At 34.9% G+C, this 22,906-nt stretch overlaps 2 protein-coding genes across 3 annotated transcripts; both read left to right on the top strand.

The window, feature by feature from the left end:
* The first annotated feature begins 4,213 nt into the window (after positions 1–4,213).
* Positions 4,214–11,201, top strand: LOC132605809 (protein disulfide-isomerase-like). Its single transcript, XM_060319053.1, has 11 exons — positions 4,214–4,416; positions 5,648–5,678; positions 5,924–6,211; positions 6,475–6,660; positions 6,775–6,900; positions 7,274–7,408; positions 7,504–7,623; positions 8,264–8,381; positions 9,077–9,189; positions 9,673–9,878; positions 10,921–11,201. Exons 1-10 carry the CDS (start codon positions 4,256–4,258, stop codon positions 9,874–9,876), a joined length of 1,482 nt encoding a protein of 493 aa, XP_060175036.1. The 5' UTR covers positions 4,214–4,255; the 3' UTR covers positions 9,877–9,878; positions 10,921–11,201.
* A 3,699-nt stretch (positions 11,202–14,900) lies between these two features.
* LOC132605808 (phosphomethylpyrimidine synthase, chloroplastic) lies at positions 14,901–22,571 on the top strand. 2 transcript variants are annotated; one of them, XR_009569465.1, is made up of 7 exons: positions 14,901–15,059; positions 17,142–17,459; positions 17,933–18,060; positions 19,063–19,889; positions 20,585–21,267; positions 21,747–21,849; positions 22,008–22,571. XR_009569465.1 is itself a non-coding variant. In XM_060319052.1 (6 exons), exons 2-5 carry the CDS (start codon positions 17,152–17,154, stop codon positions 21,263–21,265), a joined length of 1,944 nt encoding a protein of 647 aa, XP_060175035.1. In that variant the 5' UTR covers positions 14,901–15,059; positions 17,142–17,151; the 3' UTR covers positions 21,266–21,267; positions 21,747–21,947. The 2 variants fall into 2 exon arrangements, 1 of the variants encoding a protein (XP_060175035.1); XM_060319052.1 differs by lacking the exon at positions 22,008–22,571 and having other exon boundaries at positions 21,747–21,947.
* Positions 22,572–22,906: the final 335 nt, after the last annotated feature.

The following is a 22,906-nucleotide window of genomic DNA, read 5'->3' as shown; positions in this document are numbered from 1 at the left end:
AAGATTCAAATTAGGAAGAAGTGTTTTGTTGACTAATCCAAAGTCAATAGTATTCTCATACTTATCTGCTAAGTGCTTGGCACAATGCCACTTGTTCCCTTTAATTAAAATAGGATGCCACATTATTTAAACTATATTAAAGCACTAAATGCGAAGAAAAAATAAAATATCAACCGAAATATAGAATGGAGAAGGGTGTTGACATTTAAAGGACGGAACTCAACGGTTCAAATACTTCTCACCCCATGTTTGTTATGTCGATTTGACTAATCTTCATAATTAAGTAGGATTAGATTAATTTAATCTTTAAAATTTAGATATTAAAAAATAATACAAAAAATATAAATCGGAATATTCTCATATCAATATGATTTAGAAAATATATCTTAAAATCTTCTTAAAGTATTAGTCAACGTTCATGTAAATTAAAACCTGAAAAAAGAAGGACGACACGTATTTAGGACAGAGGGAGTATGAACAAAGTATGTACACTTTAAAAAGTAGCACTCTCCAGTCTCTTGCCTCAGTTTATGTGATGATGTTTAACTTGACAAGAAATTTAAAAATATAATAAAACTTCTTAAACATGAAATCTAAAATAATCTTAAAATTGTGTGATTATAAATGACCTCGATATTAAATATAAAAAACAAAAAGTTTTTTTTTTTTTTTTTAAGATTATCTAGAAAAAGGAGGAGTATCATGTAAATTAGGACTTGGGGCTGGGGGAGACCAATTTCCTTTTTCACCCCTACCTAACACGTAAGAAGACAAATATAAAATTTAGAACACCTCCAGTCGGCCACGTATTAACACATACCCATACCAATCCCCACTTTACACGTAATATTTACATGTTGACATGGCACCCTCCCATTGAATTACATTTTTTCGAGAAAATGAGAAAAACAATCCCTTATTTTTTATAGCAAGTTTAAAATAGGTCCTTCAGTATCATCTGACCAATTTTGATCCTTTAAGTTTGTCAAAGTGAGCATCTTTGGTCTCTATCAGATACCTATTAAACTCTAATTGTTAAAGTTGATCGGAATTGCGGAACAAAAAGATCTAATGAGAAGTCACATTTGAAAGGACATGTTTGTAGGTTTTTTGTCTATTTCAAAAGTATGGAATAACTTTTTAAGGTGCAATTTTTACTACTTCTTGTGTAGTGTTTTTTTTATGTCGCAATTTTTGAGAAATATTTGGTGTTTCTGGTTTATTTATTTTCCGTAGTTCTAATCAAATTTAACAATCAGAGTTTGATAAATATTTGACGAAGACTAAACAAACTCACTTTTGACAAACTTTTGGATTGTTGTTATGTATTGTTTCATAATATATCATATTATATTGTATTGTGTTGTATTGTAATGTACTTGCATTATTTTGATGAATACAATGTTTGGATAGATTGTACCATTTTTCATCGTTACATAATGTTAAGACATCAACAATTTGAAGGATAAACCTACAAGAAAAGTAGATAGTAAGTAAATGCAAAATGGAAAAAAATAAATAAAGTAACGACGCGATAACACCAAATTGGTCGTTAAGACTTTTCGTCGTTTCATAACGATAAATTTAACGATACGATACGATTAAGTAGCAATCAAAACAAACATTGTATTTACATTGACAACGCAATACTATACAATAGGTAACAACCATCCAAACAAGTTGTAAAGGACCAAAACCGTTTAAGTGATACTTAAGGACTATATTGAACTTAATATCGAAAATAAGGGATCATTTTTGTCATTTTCTCCACTTTTTTCCCTTATAAATATAGTAAATAAAATGTAAGAGCATGACTCAATTCATTTCAGACAATTGAATTGATCCAGTATGACTATGTCAGAGAGGATTGAGTAGCATTTTGGTGATTATACCAGCTATTGTTCTTCTTGCAGCAGTTTGTGTTGTAGCTGAAGAAGGGGAGAAGGAACATGTGTTGACTTTGGACCATTCTGAAACCATACCTTACATTATAAGTTTCCATTCTTATCATATCAATGTGATAAAAAAAAACAAAAAAAAAAAAAACTTAAAATATTAATCAAATTACGTAAATTGTATTTTGAAAAGAGAGAAGTAACAAATATTTTAGGATGGCAAAACACATACACTGCCCCTTCAAGTTGGCTCAACCTTTCATTTTATCACCACAATTAAAATCCAATATAATTGTGTGTGTGTCTATTATACTTCAAAAAATAGTACACGAAAAAAGTGTACACATTTTAAAATTGGAGGAAACATGTGATACAAACAATTAGGGGGAGACTAATTTCCATTTTAACCCCTAATTAGTCGTAAGAAGACGAAAATAAAAGGGAAAAGGGTCAAATATACCCCTCTACTTTAGTTTATTAGTCAACTTCACCCTCCGTTAGTAAAAATAGTCAAATATGCCCCTCCCGTTAATAAAGTGTGCATTTATATCCTAAGTGGATGGAAATCCCCAAATCAACTTAAATTAACCATTTAACTAAAAAAAAAAAAAAAAACATGTCCCAACGATTGACACGCTCCAGACCCATGATTTCAACAGACTTGAGGCAGAAAATTGTCTACTCCTCCAAACTTTATGCTTATCAACAGACTGTGATTTTGATATAGGAACTCTTCAGTAATTCCAAATTATATGGGGTCTCAGGATTTGACATTCTTTTTTTGTGTGTGTTGCTTTGCTTTTGTGTGGCATTTTTGCTTCACATTTTAGTCTTGAGTTTAGAATGTACATGCTGCTTTTATAGATCTTGAAGGCTCATTTTAGTCACCACAATAAGCATCTACAAATTTACTTATGATTTCTTCCGCGAAATGAAAATACGCCTCCATTCAACTACATCAAAATATAATTGTGAAGATCAAATTAACAAAATTAGTACCAGTTAATCTATTGATTTAATTGAAATGGCTAATTTCATCGGCATGTTTTTTGCATACGTAGGGGAACCATCAGCGAAATCCGTTGAAATCATGGGTCGGGGCGGGTCAATCGCTGGGACATGATCTTTTTAAGTTAAATGGTTAATTTCAACTGATTTCAGGATTTCCATCCACTTAGGGGTATAAGTGCACACTTTATTAACAGGAGGGGTCTCAGGATTTGACATTCTTTTTTCGTGTGTTGCTTTGCTTTTGTGTGGCATTTTTGCTTCACATTTTAGTCTTGAGTTTAGAATATACATGCTGCTTTTATAGATCTTGAAGGCTCATTTTAGTCACCACAATAAGCATCTATAAATTTACTTATGATTTCTTCCGCGAAATGAAAATACGCCTCCATTCAACTACATCAAAATATAATTGTGAAGATCAAATTAATAAAATTAGTACCAGTTAATCTATTGATTTAATTGAAATGGCTAATTTCATCGGCATGTTGTTTGCATACGTAGGGGAACCATCAGAGAAATCCATTGAAATCATGGGTCGGGGCGGGTCAATCGTTGGGACATGATTTTTTTAAGTTAAATGGTTAATTTCAACTGATTTCAGGATTTCCATCCACTTAGGGGTATAAGTGCACACTTTATTAACAGGAGGGGTCTCAGGATTTGACATTCTTTTTTCGTGTGTTGCTTTGCTTTTGTGTGGCATTTTTGCTTCACATTTTAGTCTTGAGTTTAGAATATACATGCTGCTTTTATAGATCTTGAAGGCTCATTTTAGTCACCACAATAAGCATCTATAAATTTACTTATGATTTCTTCCGCGAAATGAAAATACGCCTCCATTCAACTACATCAAAATATAATTGTGAAGATCAAATTAACAAAATTAGTACCAGTTAATCTATTAATTTAATTGAAATGGCTAATTTCATCGACATGTTTTTTGCATACGTAGGGGAACCATCAGAGAAATCCGTTGAAATCATGGGTCGGGGCGGGTCAATCGTTGGGACATGATTTTTTTAAGTTAAATGGTTAATTTCAACTGATTTCAGGATTTCCATCCACTTAGGGGTATAAATGCACACTTTATTAACAGGAGGGGTATATGTGACTACTTTCGTTAACGGAGGCCAAAATTGACTAATAAAACTTTCCACAAAATAAAATTTCAATTCATCGACGTCTATACACATGTCCATACCAATGGCCACTTTACACGTAATATTAACATGTTGACATGGCACCCTTCCCAATTTCCAATCAAAGCCCCATTTTTTTCTTTATAAATATAAATATAATTCTAGAGCTGCTATGACTCAAAATTAACTTCAGACAAGTGAGCAATAAATATGGCAAAGAGTGGCATTTTGGTGATTTTATCAGCTCTTCTTCTTACAGTTTGTGTTGTAGCTGAAGAAGAAAAGGAATATGTGTTGACTTTGGACCATTCTAACCTTACTGATACTATTTCTAAGCACAACTTCATTGTTCTTGAATTCTACGCCCCTTGGTAATTCATTACATTAATCAATTCCCTTTTTTTTTTTTTTTTTTTTTTTTTTTTAAGTTTGCTGTTTTCAATCTGTATGTGTAGAAGATAACCAATGATTGAGTTTATTTATTTATTTTTGTATAAAGGGGGTTTGTTTCTGATCTTTTTAATTTTATTTGTTGAATCTTTGAGTAGAAGAGAGATGTCATGATAGGGTATTTTCTTGGGGTTTTTTGTTTACTGTAAAAAGATTTTTTTTTTTTTTTTTTTTTAAAAAGTTCATTTTTTGCTGCTTTCAATCTGCAATCTTTTGGGTTTTAAGGTTTTTTTATATAAAGTTTTTATTTTTATTAGTAATTAATCCCTTTTTGCACTACTCTACTGTTTTTTTTTTTGGTGCTGATTTCTTTGCTTTAAGAATCTGTATGTGTAGAATATAATCAATGTTTGGTTTTTTTATTTTTTATTTCGGTATAAAAGAGGGGGGGGGGGGGGGGGGGGGTTCTGATCTTTATTTTGTAGTTTATTTTTGTGGACTGATTAATTTTTGTTTAAAAAGACCTATTCTTTAATTCATGTTTGCTTTTTTTTTTTTTTTTTTTTTTGGGGGTGGGGGGGGGGGGGGGGGGGGTTTAGTATCTCTATATGCAGATGTGAAAAAGAAAAATAAAGAATCTGGATTTGATATGTGCTAGGTTATTAGGTTTTCTGTAGAAAATCTTCGTTTTGTTCGTTTTAGCTGTTTTTTTTTTTTTTGGTTTTAGAATGTGTATGCAGATTTTAAAAAAGAAAATAAAAAGAATGTGGATTTGTTTATGTGTTTTTCTATTTATAGGATATAAGGTTTTACTGTCAAGGATTTTTGGAAATCATACTGCTGATGACTCTTAAGTAGATTTATTTTTGTGTTTAGTGTTATTGCAAGTTAAATGGTTTTTTTTCTTTTCTGGGACAGTCTATGCTTTGGCATGAAAAACTTTGAATTTAGATTTTAATGCCTTCATAGCTGTGGGCAACTTTGTGATTGTATCAACAAACAAAGTATCAAATGCTATGTTGCTCGGACTCTTCAATAGTGTCGAAGGGTGTGTGCCGGATACTCCAAAAATAGTGCATTTTTGGAGAGTCCGAGCAACATAGATCAAATGTAGAAGCAATTAAGTAATGAACAAATGTCCAGCCTCTTTTTTTTTTTTTTTTCCATTTCCTTTCAATTTATTAGCATCTGATAATCTACTTCCAATAACAGGTGTGGGCACTGTAAGAGTCTTGCTCCCGAGGTACTACTTTCTACATTAAAGTGCTTAAAGGAGGAAGATCAAAAAAATAATAGTCAGCAAATGTATCGGTTTTGTATATTAAGTACAAATATACATATTGTATACACAAAATATACATAATCTAATTTTGGCTAGCGTCTGTAATTAATTTCAACCGACAGGCCAAAAATGAAAAAAAAATCCTTTTATTTTCTTGGAATTTTCAACGTATGCCGCTGATTTATGCTAAACTTAATTTCTTTCAGTATGAAAAAGCTGCCTCAGAGCTGAGTAGTCACGACCCTCCAATTGTTCTAGCTAAGTACGATGCAAGTGATGAAGCCAATAGAGAACTTGCAGGACAGTACGAGATCCAGGGTTTCCCGACTATCAAGATCTTGCGGGATGGAGGAAAGAAAGTTCAAGAATATAACGGCCCTCGCGATGCAGCCGGTATTGTAGCCTATTTGAAGAAACAAGTGGGTCCCGCATCTGCTGAAATCAAGTCGAAGGAGGATGCCTCAAACCTTATTGATGAGAAAAAGATCTTTGTTGTAAGTGGTGATACTTTTGATTTTGGGATTATTACATTTTTGGACCGCACAAAAAAATAATAGCCAGCATGTAGGTTTTGTATATTAAGTTAATATACGGATGATATATGCATAATATATATAATCAGTGTATAGGTTTTGAATATTTCGGCTAGCGCCCATAATTAATTTTGGCTGATTTGATTTTTATCTCATCATTATGGAAATTTATTCTCAGCATGCCATAGCTTCTTGCTGTCTAAAATCGATTTATGTTTCTTTAGGTCGGTATATTTCCAGACCTATCCGGAGAGAAATTTGAGAACTATTTAGCACTAGCTGAAAAACTGCGAGCTGAGATCGATTTTGCTCACACTGTTGATGCTAAACACCTCCCTCGGGGCGGGCCAGTCAATAAGCCCACTCTTCGTCTTCTAAAGCCATTTGATGAACTCTTTGTTGATTTTGAGGTATTGTCGTTATCTGCGTATAATTTTGTCTTCGATACTCATTGCATTATGGTTTTGAGGCTTAACTCTTGCCTTATATTATCTTTAATTGGCTGTATAATTATATTCTTGCAGGATTTTCAAGTCGATGCAATGGAGAAGTTCATTGCAGAATCTAGTATTCCTATTGTTACTGTTTTTGACAATAAACCAGAAAATCATCCTTATGTTAACAAGTTCTTTGAGGGCACCAACGCCAAGGTACTTGATTCACTGAGCTGCAGTGCCGCAAATTGACCTTATATTTCAATGTTGAGCAATTCTATGATTTTCTAATGAATTTTATAGTTACAATTTTCGTACCTTTATTACTTCCTCCTTCTCATTTTAACTGTCGTTTTAGCTCTTTTCAGACGCCCATTAAAAAAAAAAAATACGAGTTATAGTTTACTAAGTTACCCCTATTTATTAGATGTTTTTTTAGAATTGAGCAGTATTGAAAAGAACTACTTCATTGATGTTAAGGGTATATTTGGCACGGAGGGAGTATTTTGTTTTCATTCACTAATAATTAGGATTAACTTCAAATATAAGGCATTAATTGTTTTTTTTTTCTACATTTGCAAATCTACAGACACTCCTATTTGTGAACTTTAGCACTGAGCTTGATGCTTTTAAGTCCAAGTACAACGATGTTGCCGCGCTTTATAAAGGGGCCGGTGTGAGCTTTCTCTTGGGTGATGTTGAGGCTGGTGAAGGTGCTTTTGAGGTTAGTTAAAAAAATTCAACTATTTTATTTGCGCATCATTTTACCCATGATCACATAAAAAGGCATGTTGAACATTCATTTTGTTTGAAATGCAGTACTTCGGACTGAAGCCCGAACAGGCACCTGTCATCATCATAATGGACGCTGATGATCAGAAGTACATTAAGGACCATGTGGAACCTGATACCATTGCTGCTTTTTTGAAGGATTACAAGGTGATGAGTCCTGTTCTTTTGGTTGTTGGTAGTTTCATGTTGCACTTGTATCATCTTGGATATTTGGAAGAAAACCGTAATCAACAATATTTTGCGTCGAAGGTAGGAGTGTCAAATTGGCAGGTTGGGCTGAATTTGCGAGGGTCAAAATGGGATGAGTTAGTAAATGGGCGGGTAATTGACCCGCTCAAAAGTTACTTGGGACTGAAGTGGGTTGGGTTGAAATGGGCTAAAAAATGGGTCATAACCTAACCCGCCCAATTCTTACTAAGTTTAGTTTCTTTCTTTGTTCTATTATAATCTTTTAGTACCTAATAATTTCTTTTCTTTACTATGGTTATATATATCAAATAAAAAAAATATTTCTATGACAAGATTTCTCATGGGTTAATTTGGGCTACATATCAGCTCAATTTTTGATGGGCTGAAATGGGTTGAGCTAATTAATGAGTGGGTCAATGACCAGCCCAAAACTTGAGCAGGTTGGGCTGGTCATGTTCTCATGGGCTAATTTTGCAACCTCCATGCACTTGTATCGCCTTGGATGTTTGGAATAAAACCGGAATCAATTGTGAACAATATTCTGCATTGAAGGGTAGGCTTGCTAACCTTTGTCCACTTATTTTCCACTTGATTACAGGATGGCAAATTGAAGCCACATATAAAATCGCAGCCCATCCCTGAAACCAACGATGAACCTGTTAAGGTGGTTGTTAGGGATACCCTCCAGGATATGGTTTACAACTCAGGAAAAAATGGTACGTGTCTATCCATGTCATATTCCCTATTCCACGTTTTGGTTGGGAGGGATCGATACTTTGTTGAACCATTTTGTCTCTGCCTCTTTGGTGTTCTCTACATTTCTTTACCAGTGTGTAAGACGAAGAGCTGGATTTCGTGAATTAACTGATTGTGGAACGTAGAGTAAAAATCACATGTGTACGTTGAGAAATGAGCCAAAAGTTGGTATAGAAGGTGTCTTTTTGATGAATTTGGAGCTAAATTTTATCCTTTAATGAATGAGAAGATTATTTTGGGATATCTTTAATATGAACTGGGATATAAAGTGCTGACAGAAGAAATAAAGAAGAGCTTCAAATATCCTACTGTGGCTATAACATTTTTTGGTCGATTCTAGACTACGTTGCTCAAACTCTTCAAAAATGCCGTTGGGTGCATGTCAGATCCTCGAAAAGTAGTGCATGTTTGGAGGATCTGACACGGGTGCGACAACATTTTTGGAGAGTCTAAGCAATATAGATTTTAAACTATAGGTATAGACAATCTTTACCATTTTATCTTTTTCACCTATTGAGCGAACAGGCCCCTTGTTTCTTAGATGTGATGGAGAAAGAGGGATTTTAGGGAGCAGTTTATCAGGTTATTGTCGGCGGGCTTGACTACAACAATAACTGTGCTCCCCTGAATGATTCTTTTTGTGTGGTCTGCGCAGTACTGTTAGAGTTCTATGCACCTTGGTGTGGTCACTGCAAGAGCCTAGCTCCAATTTTGGATGAAGTGGCTGTATCATTTGAAAGCGATCCAGATGTTCTGATTGCTAAACTGGTAAGAATTTCTTTATGAACTAAACAAAGATATTTGACGCATTTATCTCCTTCATTCTTTGTTAGAGTATCTATTAGCTGATTTCAACTTTTACTTAAGGGTGTCAAATGGGCTGGTTGGGCTGGTCAAAATGGGCTGAGTAGTAACCCGCCCAAAAGTTATCTAGGCTGAAATGGGTTGGCTAAAAAGCGGGTGATAGCATAACCCGCCCAACTTACTAAGTTTTTAATTTCTTTGTTTGTTCTTTTATATTTTTTTAAGTACCTAATAACATTATTTTTATCTTTATTATGGCTATATATAATATGTCAAATTTTTTGCTATATATAATATGTCAAATAAAAATATATTTTTGAAAATATTTTGACAAGGTTTTTGTGGATCAATTTGGGCTACATGTCAAATTTTGTCGTCCCTACACAGGACATATATTAGTTTTTGTGTTCATTGTTGGTCATTTCCTCACTTAATTTCCATTTACAGGACGCAACCGCAAATGATCTCCCGAAAGGTGACTTCGACGTTCAGGGATTCCCTACTATATACTTCAGATCTGCCTCTGGTAACTTGTCACAGTACGACGGTGGGAGAACAAAAGAGGCGATCATCGAATTTATCGAGAAGAATCGTGATAAGCCTGTTCAGTCAGACTCTGCCAAAGCCGATTCGGCAAAGGATGAACTTTAGAGGTTTGATTGTCTTCCTTAGAGCATCAATTATGATATCTGCAATTATTGATATGATAGTCAACAGAATTAGTGTCATGCTTGTTGAGTACAATCTCGTCCTGTGTTTGGGAACTAGGGCAGAATATTGTTGATTTACCATAAAGTAAGTGAGTTGAAGGGTTTGTGTGGTATCCTAAACATTTGGTCAAAATTTAAAATAATTTCTCTAGGAAAACAAGTTCCTTAAAAATGAAGAAAATGACTTCTTTAGTGAAAGTAGAGAAAACAAATTCTATTAGTGACATTCCGCATTAATTGTCTTCTCCCCACCCTCCAACACACTCCCACCCCATACAACTCTCATACACCACCTCCACCGCCATAGTGTTTGTCTAGATTATATAAAATGATTTTGGGACAATATTTTCTGCTTGTTTACCAAACACCAGAAAATAAATAAGTAATCCATTTATTTTCCAGGAAAACATTTTCCGTCATACCGAACACACCCTAAAATGACCAATGTTTTCCCCTTGGTGGTGTATTAGATTAGAGATTTACTGGGGCTCAACCGCTAGAAGATGAATTCACTTGAAAGTTTTTTTCCATCTCTTAATATTTCGAGTTGTCACCTATAAAGGGGAGGGAAAGCTTCTATTCTTCCTTTCCCATCTTTTTCCTTACTTTCAAACTGGACGTAAAATGTAACAAATGTCTCTTATCTTTTCATGTTTATTCAAAGGACGCTAAATTTATCCATCCACCTTCACTCTACCCCCGCCTATGTTGCTTGGTCTCTCTAGAAATGTTGTTGCACCCGTATCGGATCCTCAAAAGTTGCACTATTTTTGGAGGATCCGGCACTCAATTGGCACATCTTTGAAGAGTCCGAGCAACAAAGACCCCCCACAGAAATGTGTAAGAACAACACCCCTATAAGCTCGCAAACTCTCCACTCCTATAAGCTCGCAAACTCTCCACTTACTTATTTTTAATGTGATTTTCTTTCTTTCTTTCTTTCTGCAACAAAGATTGTAATGTATATTGATCTTCTTTTGTTCAGGACTTTGGGAAACATTCTGTATTGGCGGATTCAAGTTTTGTTGGGGAGTTGCTGTTTCCATTCTCCCCCGCAACCTCCCATGCGACCCCCTTTCCCGACTGCTGATCTCCCGATGCACTTTTCGCTTCCTCTGCTTCCCTTCTAGGTTTTGGTGCTTTTTAGCGCCAATAGAACGGTTGTATGTATCCATTTATGTATCGAATGTAGGATAATAAGTTGTTATCAATTGAGAAGCCTACTATTTTAGCATCAATAAATCTACTTATCTTCTTGGCCCGAAATGCTTCAACTTTCTTTCATGACAAGTTGGCAAGTCCAATGGCTTTTGGCTGTAACATGAGAACAAAATACCGTTGTTGCATGGCATAGTGCAAGAATGAATAGGTTACAAACTCTTAAACTATCATCATTTCATGAGTTTCATATCTAAACTATTGAGTGTTTCTCTATTTCTCTTTAGATTAAAGAACCCCCGATTAAATGTATGACAAAATATGTGGGAGATGAAAAAAGTCTTTAAATGAGTTCACTTGCTAAAATGATTTCATGGTATGTTAGGAAATTTGTGAATACTCAATAGTTTAGGTATGAAACTTGCATAACAGTAATAATTTAGGGGGGGGGGGGGGGGGGGTTTCCAACCTATTAGCTCAATAAAGGTCCACGTGCATTGCCACTTGGAATTCTTTGGGAGGAGCTTTTGAGCGTGATGTTCCTTGTCTTAACATGTCATATCTCTAATCGCGCGAAGTTATGGTGGTTTAGGGAGTTATGTGAAGACTCAATAATTTAGGTATAAAACTCATAAAACCGTAATAGTTTTAAGTGTTTTGACATGTTCCCTCGATAGTGCAAAATGTGTAGATGACCGAATCCTGTTGATGATATTTTGTGAGGCACCCAAAATATCACAATTGTTGCTTTCTGATATTATTATCAACTAATGCCTTTAGTCTATTCGAAGAAGACTACAAAAGAAACAGACACTAGCCTTAATGGACCCTGAGCATCTTTGCTCACTATTTTCACCATCTTTTTATCACATCATTTTTGGCAGCTACTCTATGATCCTTGTCAGCAACTTTAACACTTGGCCATTGTCATTTTCTAGCCTAAAAATAATGCTATCATCATCTATGCAAGTGTCAAAATTCTACAATTTCTTTCTATATGGGTAAGTTTCAATAGAAATGGAAATAATAAGTAATTAGTGGAATTGTAGAAGTGTGCGCAAATGATTTGAGATGTATGATTGCACATTTCTAGAATTATATAGACTAAAATTTTCAAATGGTCACTAAGTTAAGGAAATTGTGATGCAAAGTGATTTTATTTTATTTTGGATCAATAAAGCTAGTCAGCTAGTCTTTGATCTTCGTCGGCACACTTTGCATTTGGCAATTGTCATTTTCTAGCCTAAAAATAATGCTATCATCATGCTCTTATCTATGCAAGTCTCAAAATTCTACATTTTCTTTCTATATGGGTAGGTTTCAGTAGACTAGGAGGTAATAAGTAATCAGTGAAATCGTTGAAATGTGCGTAAACTGATCAGGGCGTTGTTGTCGTTAAAAACTACAGGACAAGTAGTACCTTGACTGAGAAGTGCAATTTGCTGGATATTTGAGATGCATGATTGCTCACTACTAGAATTATAGGTAAATTTCTCAAATGTTCACTCAAATAAAAATTCTGAATTAAAGTCACTTGTTTTTTTGTTTTGTAGTATCAATAATGTTATTCAGCTTGTGTGGTTTATCTTCCAAAGTCACTATTGTCGATGATGAACTACATTCACCGAAAATTTTTCTTGGCATTTTAAATTTATATTATTTCATGTGGAACCGATTTAGTATCCTAGTAATAAAATTTACTGAAAACATTTACTTGAAATCATTTTCGGTCTCATCAAAACTAAGAAGTGCATGTCCCCTAGGGAAGCTACTTATCAGAAAATCACAACTCAATACACAGTGTTGTATTTGAAAAATGTAACCAACATTTTCCTCTTTCTCTACTTGACAATGTAGTAAAAAGATATATCTGTACAATGCCAGTTATGCTTTTTCAAAAAAGAAAAAAGTAAAATTAAAGGTGTGCGTTGTTTGATTTTAAAAAATAACTCACAAATTTAATTTGTAAATCTACTGAAGTTTACAAGAAGGAATCTGTTATATGGAAGACGCCGGTCCCTCGACAGGAGGAAGGGTGGTGGATTCAGGGTCGGGGTCGGATAATTGGCAAAAGTACCTCAACTTATGCGAGGAAAATGCCTCCGCCGCATTAGCCTCTCCCCTGTCGTCCTCAGCATCTTACTCTTTAACGGCAAGATCAACAACGAGAAGTTTTCCTCTGCTGGAAAGCAGTCCTTCACGGATATGAGAGCTTACTCCGCTGTTGCTGGTTTAGTAAGCTAAGCATTTCCATCCTTTCTATCAAAATAACAGGGAGTCGTGTGGAATCTAACAATTGCAAATCTTGAACGGAAATACGACAAAAAAAAAACTATACTAAAAGAAGCGTAATATTTAATATAATTTGATCAAGTGACCTACATATTGGGAAAACTACTATAAAAAGTATAAAACTTATTAAGAGAATAATCTCTCGTAAACAGAACTTGTTAATGAGTAGATTGTGAATGCTATTGTCTTATGGTTGTGGTAAGGAGGTCTTCAATTTATGAGTGTTCAAAACTTTTCTTCCAAGACAAGAAATAACCAAATATGGAAAAGATATATATTTTCTTTTCAAGAAAAGTAAAAGCAATTATGATAATTCAAAAGAAAAGTAAAACTCAAATATGATAAGAAAATTAGGGCAAAACCCTAACAGTAACTATACGAAAATCTAAATTTGTAATCCTTTCATGGAAGAAATATTTTAAAAAGAAAATCTCGTATCATATTAATTAATAGAAATTATTCAACGTAGCCCGTAAGGTAGGAATTCAATTGTTATTTTGTGCTACTTTTTACTTTTCTTTTTTAAATTTCTGTTTTTATGAATTTAGTTAAACGTAATAATACAGAAAATTCATCCACATCCCGTAGCACATTCCAACATTCAAGTAAATCTACAAATTCAAGTTTGTGGTTTATTTATTAAAATAAAAAATTGAACAACACACACCTTGAATTCTCTCTTTTTTTTTTTTTTTTTTTTTTTTTTTTGGTTGGTGAAAAAAACCATGAGTGGCATGGTACAATATATATCTTACATCAATGTTTAGATACATCACTATGTTTTGAGTTGTGATTTTCTAATTAGTAACTTTCCCGGTGAACAAGAACTTTCAAGTTTTGATGAGATAAAAAATGATCCCAAGCAAATATTTTCTAGACTACTGGTTGGGTCCTAGTCCTACATGAAATATGAATTAGAATTTAGAATGCCGACAAAGATTTCCAGTGAAGACAAAAAGTGTAAGAGCAATGACAAAAAATGAATAAATTTGCTTCAAGAACACAGTGCTCTGAAATCTCTATCATATCAATTCTAGACGTAATCATCTAAAAACACTATTTATGACAGTATTATTTTGTGCGAGAGTTGCTTTATTTATTTATTTATTTATTTATTTATATATTTTAAGAAATATCACTACAACATCAAAACATGATCATAAAGTATAAATACCATCACACCAATAATAAAAATCATAATGCACACCAAAAATACTTTAAAAAAATAAAAGTAAATTTAACGCCCGGTGCGTACGCCTTTACGCCCGGGGCTTACGCTTTTACGCCCGGGACTTATGCCCCAAATTATAGGGCGTATGCCCTCTGAATCTACGCTTTTCATTTGCGTCCAGAAGCATTTTTAGTACGTCCTGCCCGAAGCTCGCCCCGAAAACGCTCCCGAAAACAATGGTCCCAATCAATTGAGAAATTTACTCTAATTTGTTATACTGAGTATTTGGACTGACTATTTCCATAAAATCCCATAAAAATATCTAACGGGCCGTGGGGCCCAATCAAAAAGCTAGGTAAGCTCTTAGCTTATTTGATTGATTTTGAGTGAAAGAAATCCCTATAAGACAGCACAACAAGATATTGGAAATAACTCATTTCAATTCTGATCATTTGCTTGTGAACAGATAAGGGAAAGAAAGAGCTCTAATTCATTCGTTTGAGGTTCGTTTTTCTCATTTAACTATTAAGCTTTATAGGTACGCGTCGGATCTTTAAAAAATAGTGTAATCTCAATTGATACGATACACTTTAAATTTTAAAAATTAAACTTTTTTATTTTGACGGTAAATTTGAACATACAATTTTTAAATATTATATAAGTAACAATTTAAAATATTTAAGGGGATATAGTACAAATTGCGGTGAATCATTTTCCTGTTTTACTCTGGAAATCTGAACTTATAAATAGGGAAGGGAATATATTTTTGAAGGATTCTACGGTACGGCGGCATTTTTGGAGAATCTAATCAATGTAGATTAAGTTAATTTATACGTTTCTCTGTGTTCTGTATATTCGTTATTTCCCTTCCTTTTGTATCTGCAAATACTTCTGGAATATTCATTCAAAATACTAAATTTTTATGCAAAAGTTAAAAAGAGTATTTTTTTTGTCACTTTAAAATCACTGAATTCATGGCTGGTTATTTAGAAAATAAATTTGATGGAAAAGTAGCCAAGTAGTCATGCCAAATCAACTATGAAGTGAATCAGGGTTCAAATCTTAGCGGAGACAATTTTTCTCATATGTCTTAAGCTTTGGTAAATAAAGGGCCCCGTTTGGCTTAGCTTAAAAAATGCAGCTCATAAGCTGTTATGAGCTAAAATAAAAATAAAAATGAGGCTACGGCTTATTTTAAGCATAAAATGGCCTATAAGCTGGCCAGCCAAACACTCAAAAAAGCTGAAAACAAATTAAAAGTTGTTTTCAGCAACTTATAAGCTAAGCCAAACGGGCTCAAAGTTACCTGATACCTATCCTGATAGGAGGTAACAGGCCTCGTGGAATAGTCGAGGCTCAACCTAACTAGGAAACCACCTTAAAAAAAAAATATGGCTTTGTTTTTGTTCTGATGGGAGGGAATTTTCGTTGGAATTAAGTTGGAAAGCTGATTATATAAAGAATTTTTCACTATTACTGTAGTGTAAAATGTGATGACTCGTTTTTACTGGGTAATCAATTAATGATTATCATGATCTGATTATGTAAATATTTTTACTTCATCAGTACATAGAACTTAAGCTATTTTGGTTAAGATTATACTAGTGTATTGCTCTGTTTGGTTTTACTTCATATATATGGGTATATCATGTCATCTAGTTAAGTACTACTTGCATCCAGTATAAAGACTAGATTTTGATTTATCAAAATTTAAGGAAAATAAGATGCAGTAACATGTCATCTGAGATTCCTGATCCTATATTTTGTCAATTGAATTGATTTGTGCTTCCTTTAAGAAATCAAATTCTCCCACATCACCCCCCTCCAAGATTCTTATTGTTCTGGCAAAAGGTGCATACTGTGTACTTCTTCCTCGAAAGACACTAATACTCGGTAAAGGTGGATCTAGGATTTAAAATTTGATGGTTCAATGCTTATGTTTTTACCACCGAACCCGTTGATTTGATATTGCATCTGCCTTTGATTCTTGGAATGATCTTCCAAACACAACCAATAAATTAGAACGTCGTAGTTTCCAGCTAACCTTTGTGTTGATGATCAATATGCTGTTACCTTTCTCAAAAAACTAGAATGCCATCATTGGACGTGACCAAATCTAGTACTCCGTCCGTTCCATTTATGTGGTGGTGTTTGACTGAGCACAAAGTTTTAGAAAGGACAACTTTTAAAACTTATGGTTCTGAACATGTTATTTCATTTATGTGGCAATAAAAGCATGTTAAGGGTAAAATGAGAAGTTTAAAGTTAAATTGTTCCAAAAGTAGAAAAGTGGAATTTCTTTCCGGAACAAACTAAAAAGTACAATGTCACAAAATTAGGCAAAGGGAGTGAATACTTAAACTACAGAAAATACTTTTTTCTAGAACCTATTATTTAGCTACGAATTCTGAATTCTCCAAGATTCTTTTCGTGTATTGGTTTATGATATTCTATTTGTAGCATCACTAACCTTTTGCTGTATCATTACAAGCATACCTTGTTCTAAATATGTTTTTTCCCTGTCTGCTTATATATGGATGAGTAGTCCTAATTCGTGACATAATTGCTTTAATATCCTTATCCAGGCGTAGAAAAATGGCATCCGTCCAAACTGCTTTGACATCACTCCTATGCAAGAATGGGAACCAGCATCCACAAGTAAATTTTCCAAGCAGTTCCTTCTTGCCACGGTTCGATTTGACAGGGCAAGTTGCTGTTACAAGGAAAAGGGAGACGTGTTTCAATTCCTTTTCAAGCCCTAGAGCCACACTAACCTTTGATCCTCCCAGTACTAATAATAAAGAGAAGACAAAGCCAAAGCACACAGTTGATCCTAATGCTCCTGATTTCCTGCCACTTCCATCGTTTGAAGAATGCTTCCCGAAAAGCTCCAAAGAATACAGGTCTGCCTAGAATCCCTCCTGTCATTGCTTATGTAGTTCTTCGAGAAAGCAATATTTATTGAGGATTCAGTATATGGAATTTGTAACAATATTATACTATTGAAACATCTCTTTGATAGCTCGAGTGAAGTGGCTAAGCATTCAAGATCTTTCTTCGGAACAAATTGTATAGAACTTGGGGGTTTGACACTTTGACTTATTATTAAGGGTTTAACTTATAAACGTTGGCAGAGTAAAGACTTTTTGCACTATTCAGTGGTTTGACAAAACACTATTATAGCAAGTGACTGCCTTATTTTTCAGGTGAAGTATAACCCTTGTATATCCTGTTTTTGAGATCAAATATGTTTGTGATGTAGAGCTTCAGATCACAAATGCAGCAGTACATATATGTTTATTGCAAATTTTTAAGCCCATTGGTTTTGCAAGATGTTTATTAGAAGATGTTTATTAGCTGAATGTGCATTTTGCAGTGAAGTTGTGCATGAAAAAACAGGTCATGTGCTCAAAGTCCCATTTCGACGTATCCATCTTTCCGGGGATGAACCACATTTTGACACTTATGATACTAGTGGTCCTCAGGATGTAGATCCGCGTGTTGGTATGCCTATTAACTATATCTTCCTTGTTCCTTTTGATGATAATATCTTAACCAAGGATTAGTGTAGAATATTCAATAATCTTTTAGATATATGTGACTGGTATCTGCTTAATTTGTTGTTCTTTTCTTTGATCTTTTTAATACCTCATTCACTTAACCTTCATCTGTTATTCCCATTTATAGATCAGCTTTAATTTGGTCATTTTCAGCTGTGTATTTGCAATTCTTGGAAGTTGAATTATCTGATCTTGGGTTTTCATCATTTTTTTCCTTCTTTGAAACAATTCTGGAACATTATTAGCTCTAAAAAGATCCATATAGGTGATACCAATTAGTTGGGATTAAGTTTTAGTCATGTAGGTATGTTTACGTTAAGTCCAACGTCCGCTATAGTCTTGTTAGAGATTTATATGCTAGTGAAAAATATAAAAAACTCCTAGTGCTATAAATCTAATTCTTTTAAACATAGGATTTGAGACGAGTTCAAATGGAGCGATATAGATAGTGAGGATTCATATAGTCGACCCCAACTAATATTCCCAACTACTATGGGATTGATGTGTAGCAGTTGTTCTTTTGTATTATTAGCTCTCAATTTCCACATTTGTTTTTCTTTGTTTTCTTTTTACCTGTTCTAGTCTTGCATTCTTTGGCTGAGTTGGCAGATATGACTTATAAAGACAACCTTTTGAGTGAAAGTTGTTTGTACTTTATGTCCAATGAAACATTAAGCTAAATGTCTTGATTTATATAACATTATGATTTAGGACACAATCTATTTATATACATAATAGTTAATTACCTTTTTGAACCATCCAAAACAATAATAGGCGGTAAATGTACATGTCTTGCATATTAAGTATAAACATATAATATACATATTGTATACATATTATACATAATCAGTGTATATGTAATGTATTTCTTGCCTAGCACCTGTAATTAATTTTGGGCCGATGGGCCAGAAATGAAAAAATCCCTAATAATAATGCATCTAAATAGGACTTCCCAAGCTGCGGAAGGAGTGGATTAACAGGAGGGAGAAGTTAGGAGGACCAAGGTACACGCAAATGTACTATGCTAGGCAGGGAATCATAACTGAGGAAATGGCATACTGTGCTGCACGTGAAAAAATGGATCCGGAGTTTGTGAGGTCAGAAGTTGCTCGGGGCCGTGCCATCATCCCTTCAAACAAGAAGCACCCTGAGTTGGAGCCTATGATAGTAGGAAGAAAGTTCTTAGTGAAAGTTAATGCCAACATTGGAAACTCTGCCGTTGTAAGCTCAATTGAAGAAGAAGTTCACAAGCTTCAATGGGCAACAATGTGGGGTGCGGATACTATTATGGATCTTTCTACTGGTCGTCACATCCACGAGACTCGTGAGTGGATCTTGCGTAATTCTGCTGTACCAGTAGGCACTGTGCCAATTTACCAAGCACTAGAAAAAGTAAACGGCATTGCTGAGAATCTGAGTTGGGAAGTTTTTAGGGAGACCTTAATTGAACAAGCCGAGCAAGGGGTTGATTACTTCACGATCCATGCTGGAGTCCTTCTTAGGTACATCCCACTGACAGCAAAACGGATGACTGGGATTGTTTCTCGTGGAGGCTCCATTCATGCAAAGTGGTGCTTAGCTTATCACAAGGAGAATTTCGCTTATGAACATTGGGATGATATACTTGACATCTGTAATCAGTATGATATATCGTTATCGATTGGTGATGGACTGAGACCTGGTTCAATTTATGATGCAAATGACACTGCTCAGTTCGCTGAGCTCTTGACTCAAGGGGAGCTGACTCGCCGAGCTTGGGAAAAGGATGTACAGGTAACAATATTCTGTAGTTTGCTAATTGCTACTATCCAATTAACTAGTAGCACAGAGTTGATGTTCCATTTCAAATGTGTTCATCTAAAGTCTACTTAATAAAAACCATCTCTTGTCTTGTTACTGGACAAGAAAACTGTTAGAAAAATATCTTAGTTCTCATGAAGCATGAAGAAACTTTCCATGTGCTTTTTTCACTTTCAAATTCAAGGTGCACTAGATTGTGAAGCTAGCCTATTGAGTTGATTCCGGAGTGCAATGTCATGTACCTCTCTCTCTTTCTCTTTACTCTTCTCATCATTAACTTGAATTTATATTTCTTTTTCCTATTTCTCTCCTTAAAATCTCGACTTTTGCGTAGTTTGAGGGTATTCTGTTTCATAAATTAGAAAGCATATAGAATTATATATCATCACTTGATTAGCCTCTATTTCTGACTATTGCTTCACCTGAATATCAGTTTTGAGCTACCTTGCACAGTCAGACCTCTCTATAACAATTATTTCCCTATAACAACATTTAACTATAACGGCCGAGTTTCTTTGCAACTGACTTTCACATTGTGTTATTTATATGTTCTTTATAACAACATGTCGCTATAGCAGCCAAAAAATATCCGGACAAACTACGCCGTTGTAGTGAGGTTTGACTGTAACTGGTAAGACTTTAGTAACAAACATTGTTTTGGGTTTCAGGTTATGAATGAAGGGCCTGGACACGTTCCAATGCATAAAATTCCCGAGAACATGCAAAAACAGCTAGAGTGGTGCAATGAAGCACCGTTTTACACTCTTGGACCATTGACGACTGATATCGCTCCCGGATACGATCATATCACCTCAGCCATTGGTGCAGCCAATATAGGAGCACTCGGGACCGCACTTCTGTGTTACGTCACTCCAAAAGAGCATCTCGGTCTGCCTAATCGCGATGATGTGAAGGCAGGGGTAATAGCATATAAGATAGCTGCTCATGCTGCTGATCTAGCAAAAGGTCACCCACTTTCTCAAGCATGGGATGATGCACTTAGCAAGGCGAGATTTGAGTTCAGATGGATGGACCAATTCGCTTTGTCATTGGACCCCGTTACTGCAATGTCCTTCCATGATGAAACTTTACCAGCCGATGGTGCTAAAGTGGCACATTTCTGCTCCATGTGCGGGCCTAAGTTTTGTTCTATGAAAATAACCGAAGATATAAGGAAGTATGCTGAAAATCATGGTTATGGAAGTGAAGAGGAAGCCATTCAGCGCGGCATGGATGCTATGAGTGCGGCGTTTCAAGCTGCTAAAAAAACCATTAGTGGGGAACAACATGGTGAGGTCGGTGGTGAAATCTACTTGCCAGAAAATTACATCAACTCTTTGAAGAGCTAAAGGTGAGTGTTTCTTTCTCCAAGTTCTTTAAAGGTAAAAATATGTTTTATCCAAGAAATGATTACCTGTATTAGCCTGCAACACAACACGACACTTTTCTTATCCCTCCTTACGCTCCGAAAGATCAATCCCTCCGTTTCATCTTAAATGACGTTGTTTTAGCGGAATGGAGTTTAATAAAGAAAAAAAGACTTTTTGATTACCAAAAGTACCTTTGGAGTTTCAGTCATAAACATACCATGATATTTCTAAGACTATAAAAGCATGTCATTATGGGTAAAATTGGAATGTTAAAGAGTTTTCCAAAAATAGAAAGCTGTCATTCTCTTTTAAACGAACAAAAAAGGAAAAAGTGTTATATAAAATGGAACAGAGGGAGCATTCAAGAAAATAGTTGCAGCGGTTACCTTGCAACATAATGCAGAAACTTTTTGTATTCCTCACTAAGCTCCATCGCTTACCTTGAAGAATACAATTTCAGGACTATATAAAGATCGTAAACTGGCTCAGAGCTTTCTGAAGTGGTGACAACTCCATAGGCCAGTCAAGGAGGAGGTAGAAGGAGCTTCAGTATCAAGTGTTAGGTAAGTATCTAGTTTGGTTATGTTAAATAAATTGAGACAACAGCCTTGTTCAAAGAAACTATCCTTGTTAGCAATAAGATATCACCTATTTTCTTGTATTCAGTCTCTTATATCTTCGATTTATTGACACGAGAAAGCACCGGGGGTGTCTGTGTCAGCTTCAAATGCTGACTGATCAGGCTGAGAAAGAACCCTTTGAACCTGAACAGGATAATTCCTGCGTAGGGAGTGTGCAATTTTCCTTTGTTGCTTGCACAGGGATGGAGATTCTCCCATGGTTCAACTTAAGCTGATCCTGCCCTTTGCCAGGACCAGTTTATTCACCATATACTCAGATGCCATCTTGTATTTTTTTGGTTTCCAACACCCCCCCCCCCCCCCACAACCCCCAAACACCCCGGGTGTCTGGTACCAACGTTGAGGCCCCGACTGAATCCGAATTCGCGCTGGGAAGTCCCACATTGGGGATAAAGCGCTCCCTAACACAGGCGACTCTGTACCCAACAGGGCTTGAAACCAGACTTCTGGTTAAGGACAAAAGAGTACTTACAACTCCACCGCAATCCTTGTTGGTAAGGGACCATCTTGTATGCATTTGAGAAGCGACTGGTTACTTACAATTGACCTATTTTCTCATGCTCAATTTAGTCTTGGTTGGACTAACATGAAATTAGATGAAATATTTGAGTACAAAATAAATAAAAGGTAAATTAAATTGGACACCCTTGTACTATGACTCAATTGTAGATACACTTGTATTTTAAAGTCAATTACTTACACATCCTATACTATGGATCCTACACAAATATAATAATGTTATTTCTATTTTTCTAAAACACATAAACACCTCTTATATAATGGAGATTTTACACAAAATAATATCAGACTAGGTTTACTTACAATTTTAATTTGTCTTCTATTAATTATATTTTAATATATTTAGTACTTTGTTATAGATATACCTTGTGTTTTCCAAAACTAAACACTTGCGCACCTAGTAACATGGACATATCAAGTTATTTTTGTAAGATTTTCATAGGAACGAAAGTGTTTGGTT

Source organism: Lycium barbarum, chromosome 8, assembly GCF_019175385.1.
Source record: "Lycium barbarum isolate Lr01 chromosome 8, ASM1917538v2, whole genome shotgun sequence".
Taxonomy (NCBI): domain Eukaryota; kingdom Viridiplantae; phylum Streptophyta; class Magnoliopsida; order Solanales; family Solanaceae; genus Lycium; species Lycium barbarum.
Note: the sequence above shows the minus strand (reverse complement) of the source record. Positions and strands in the feature narration are given on the sequence as shown.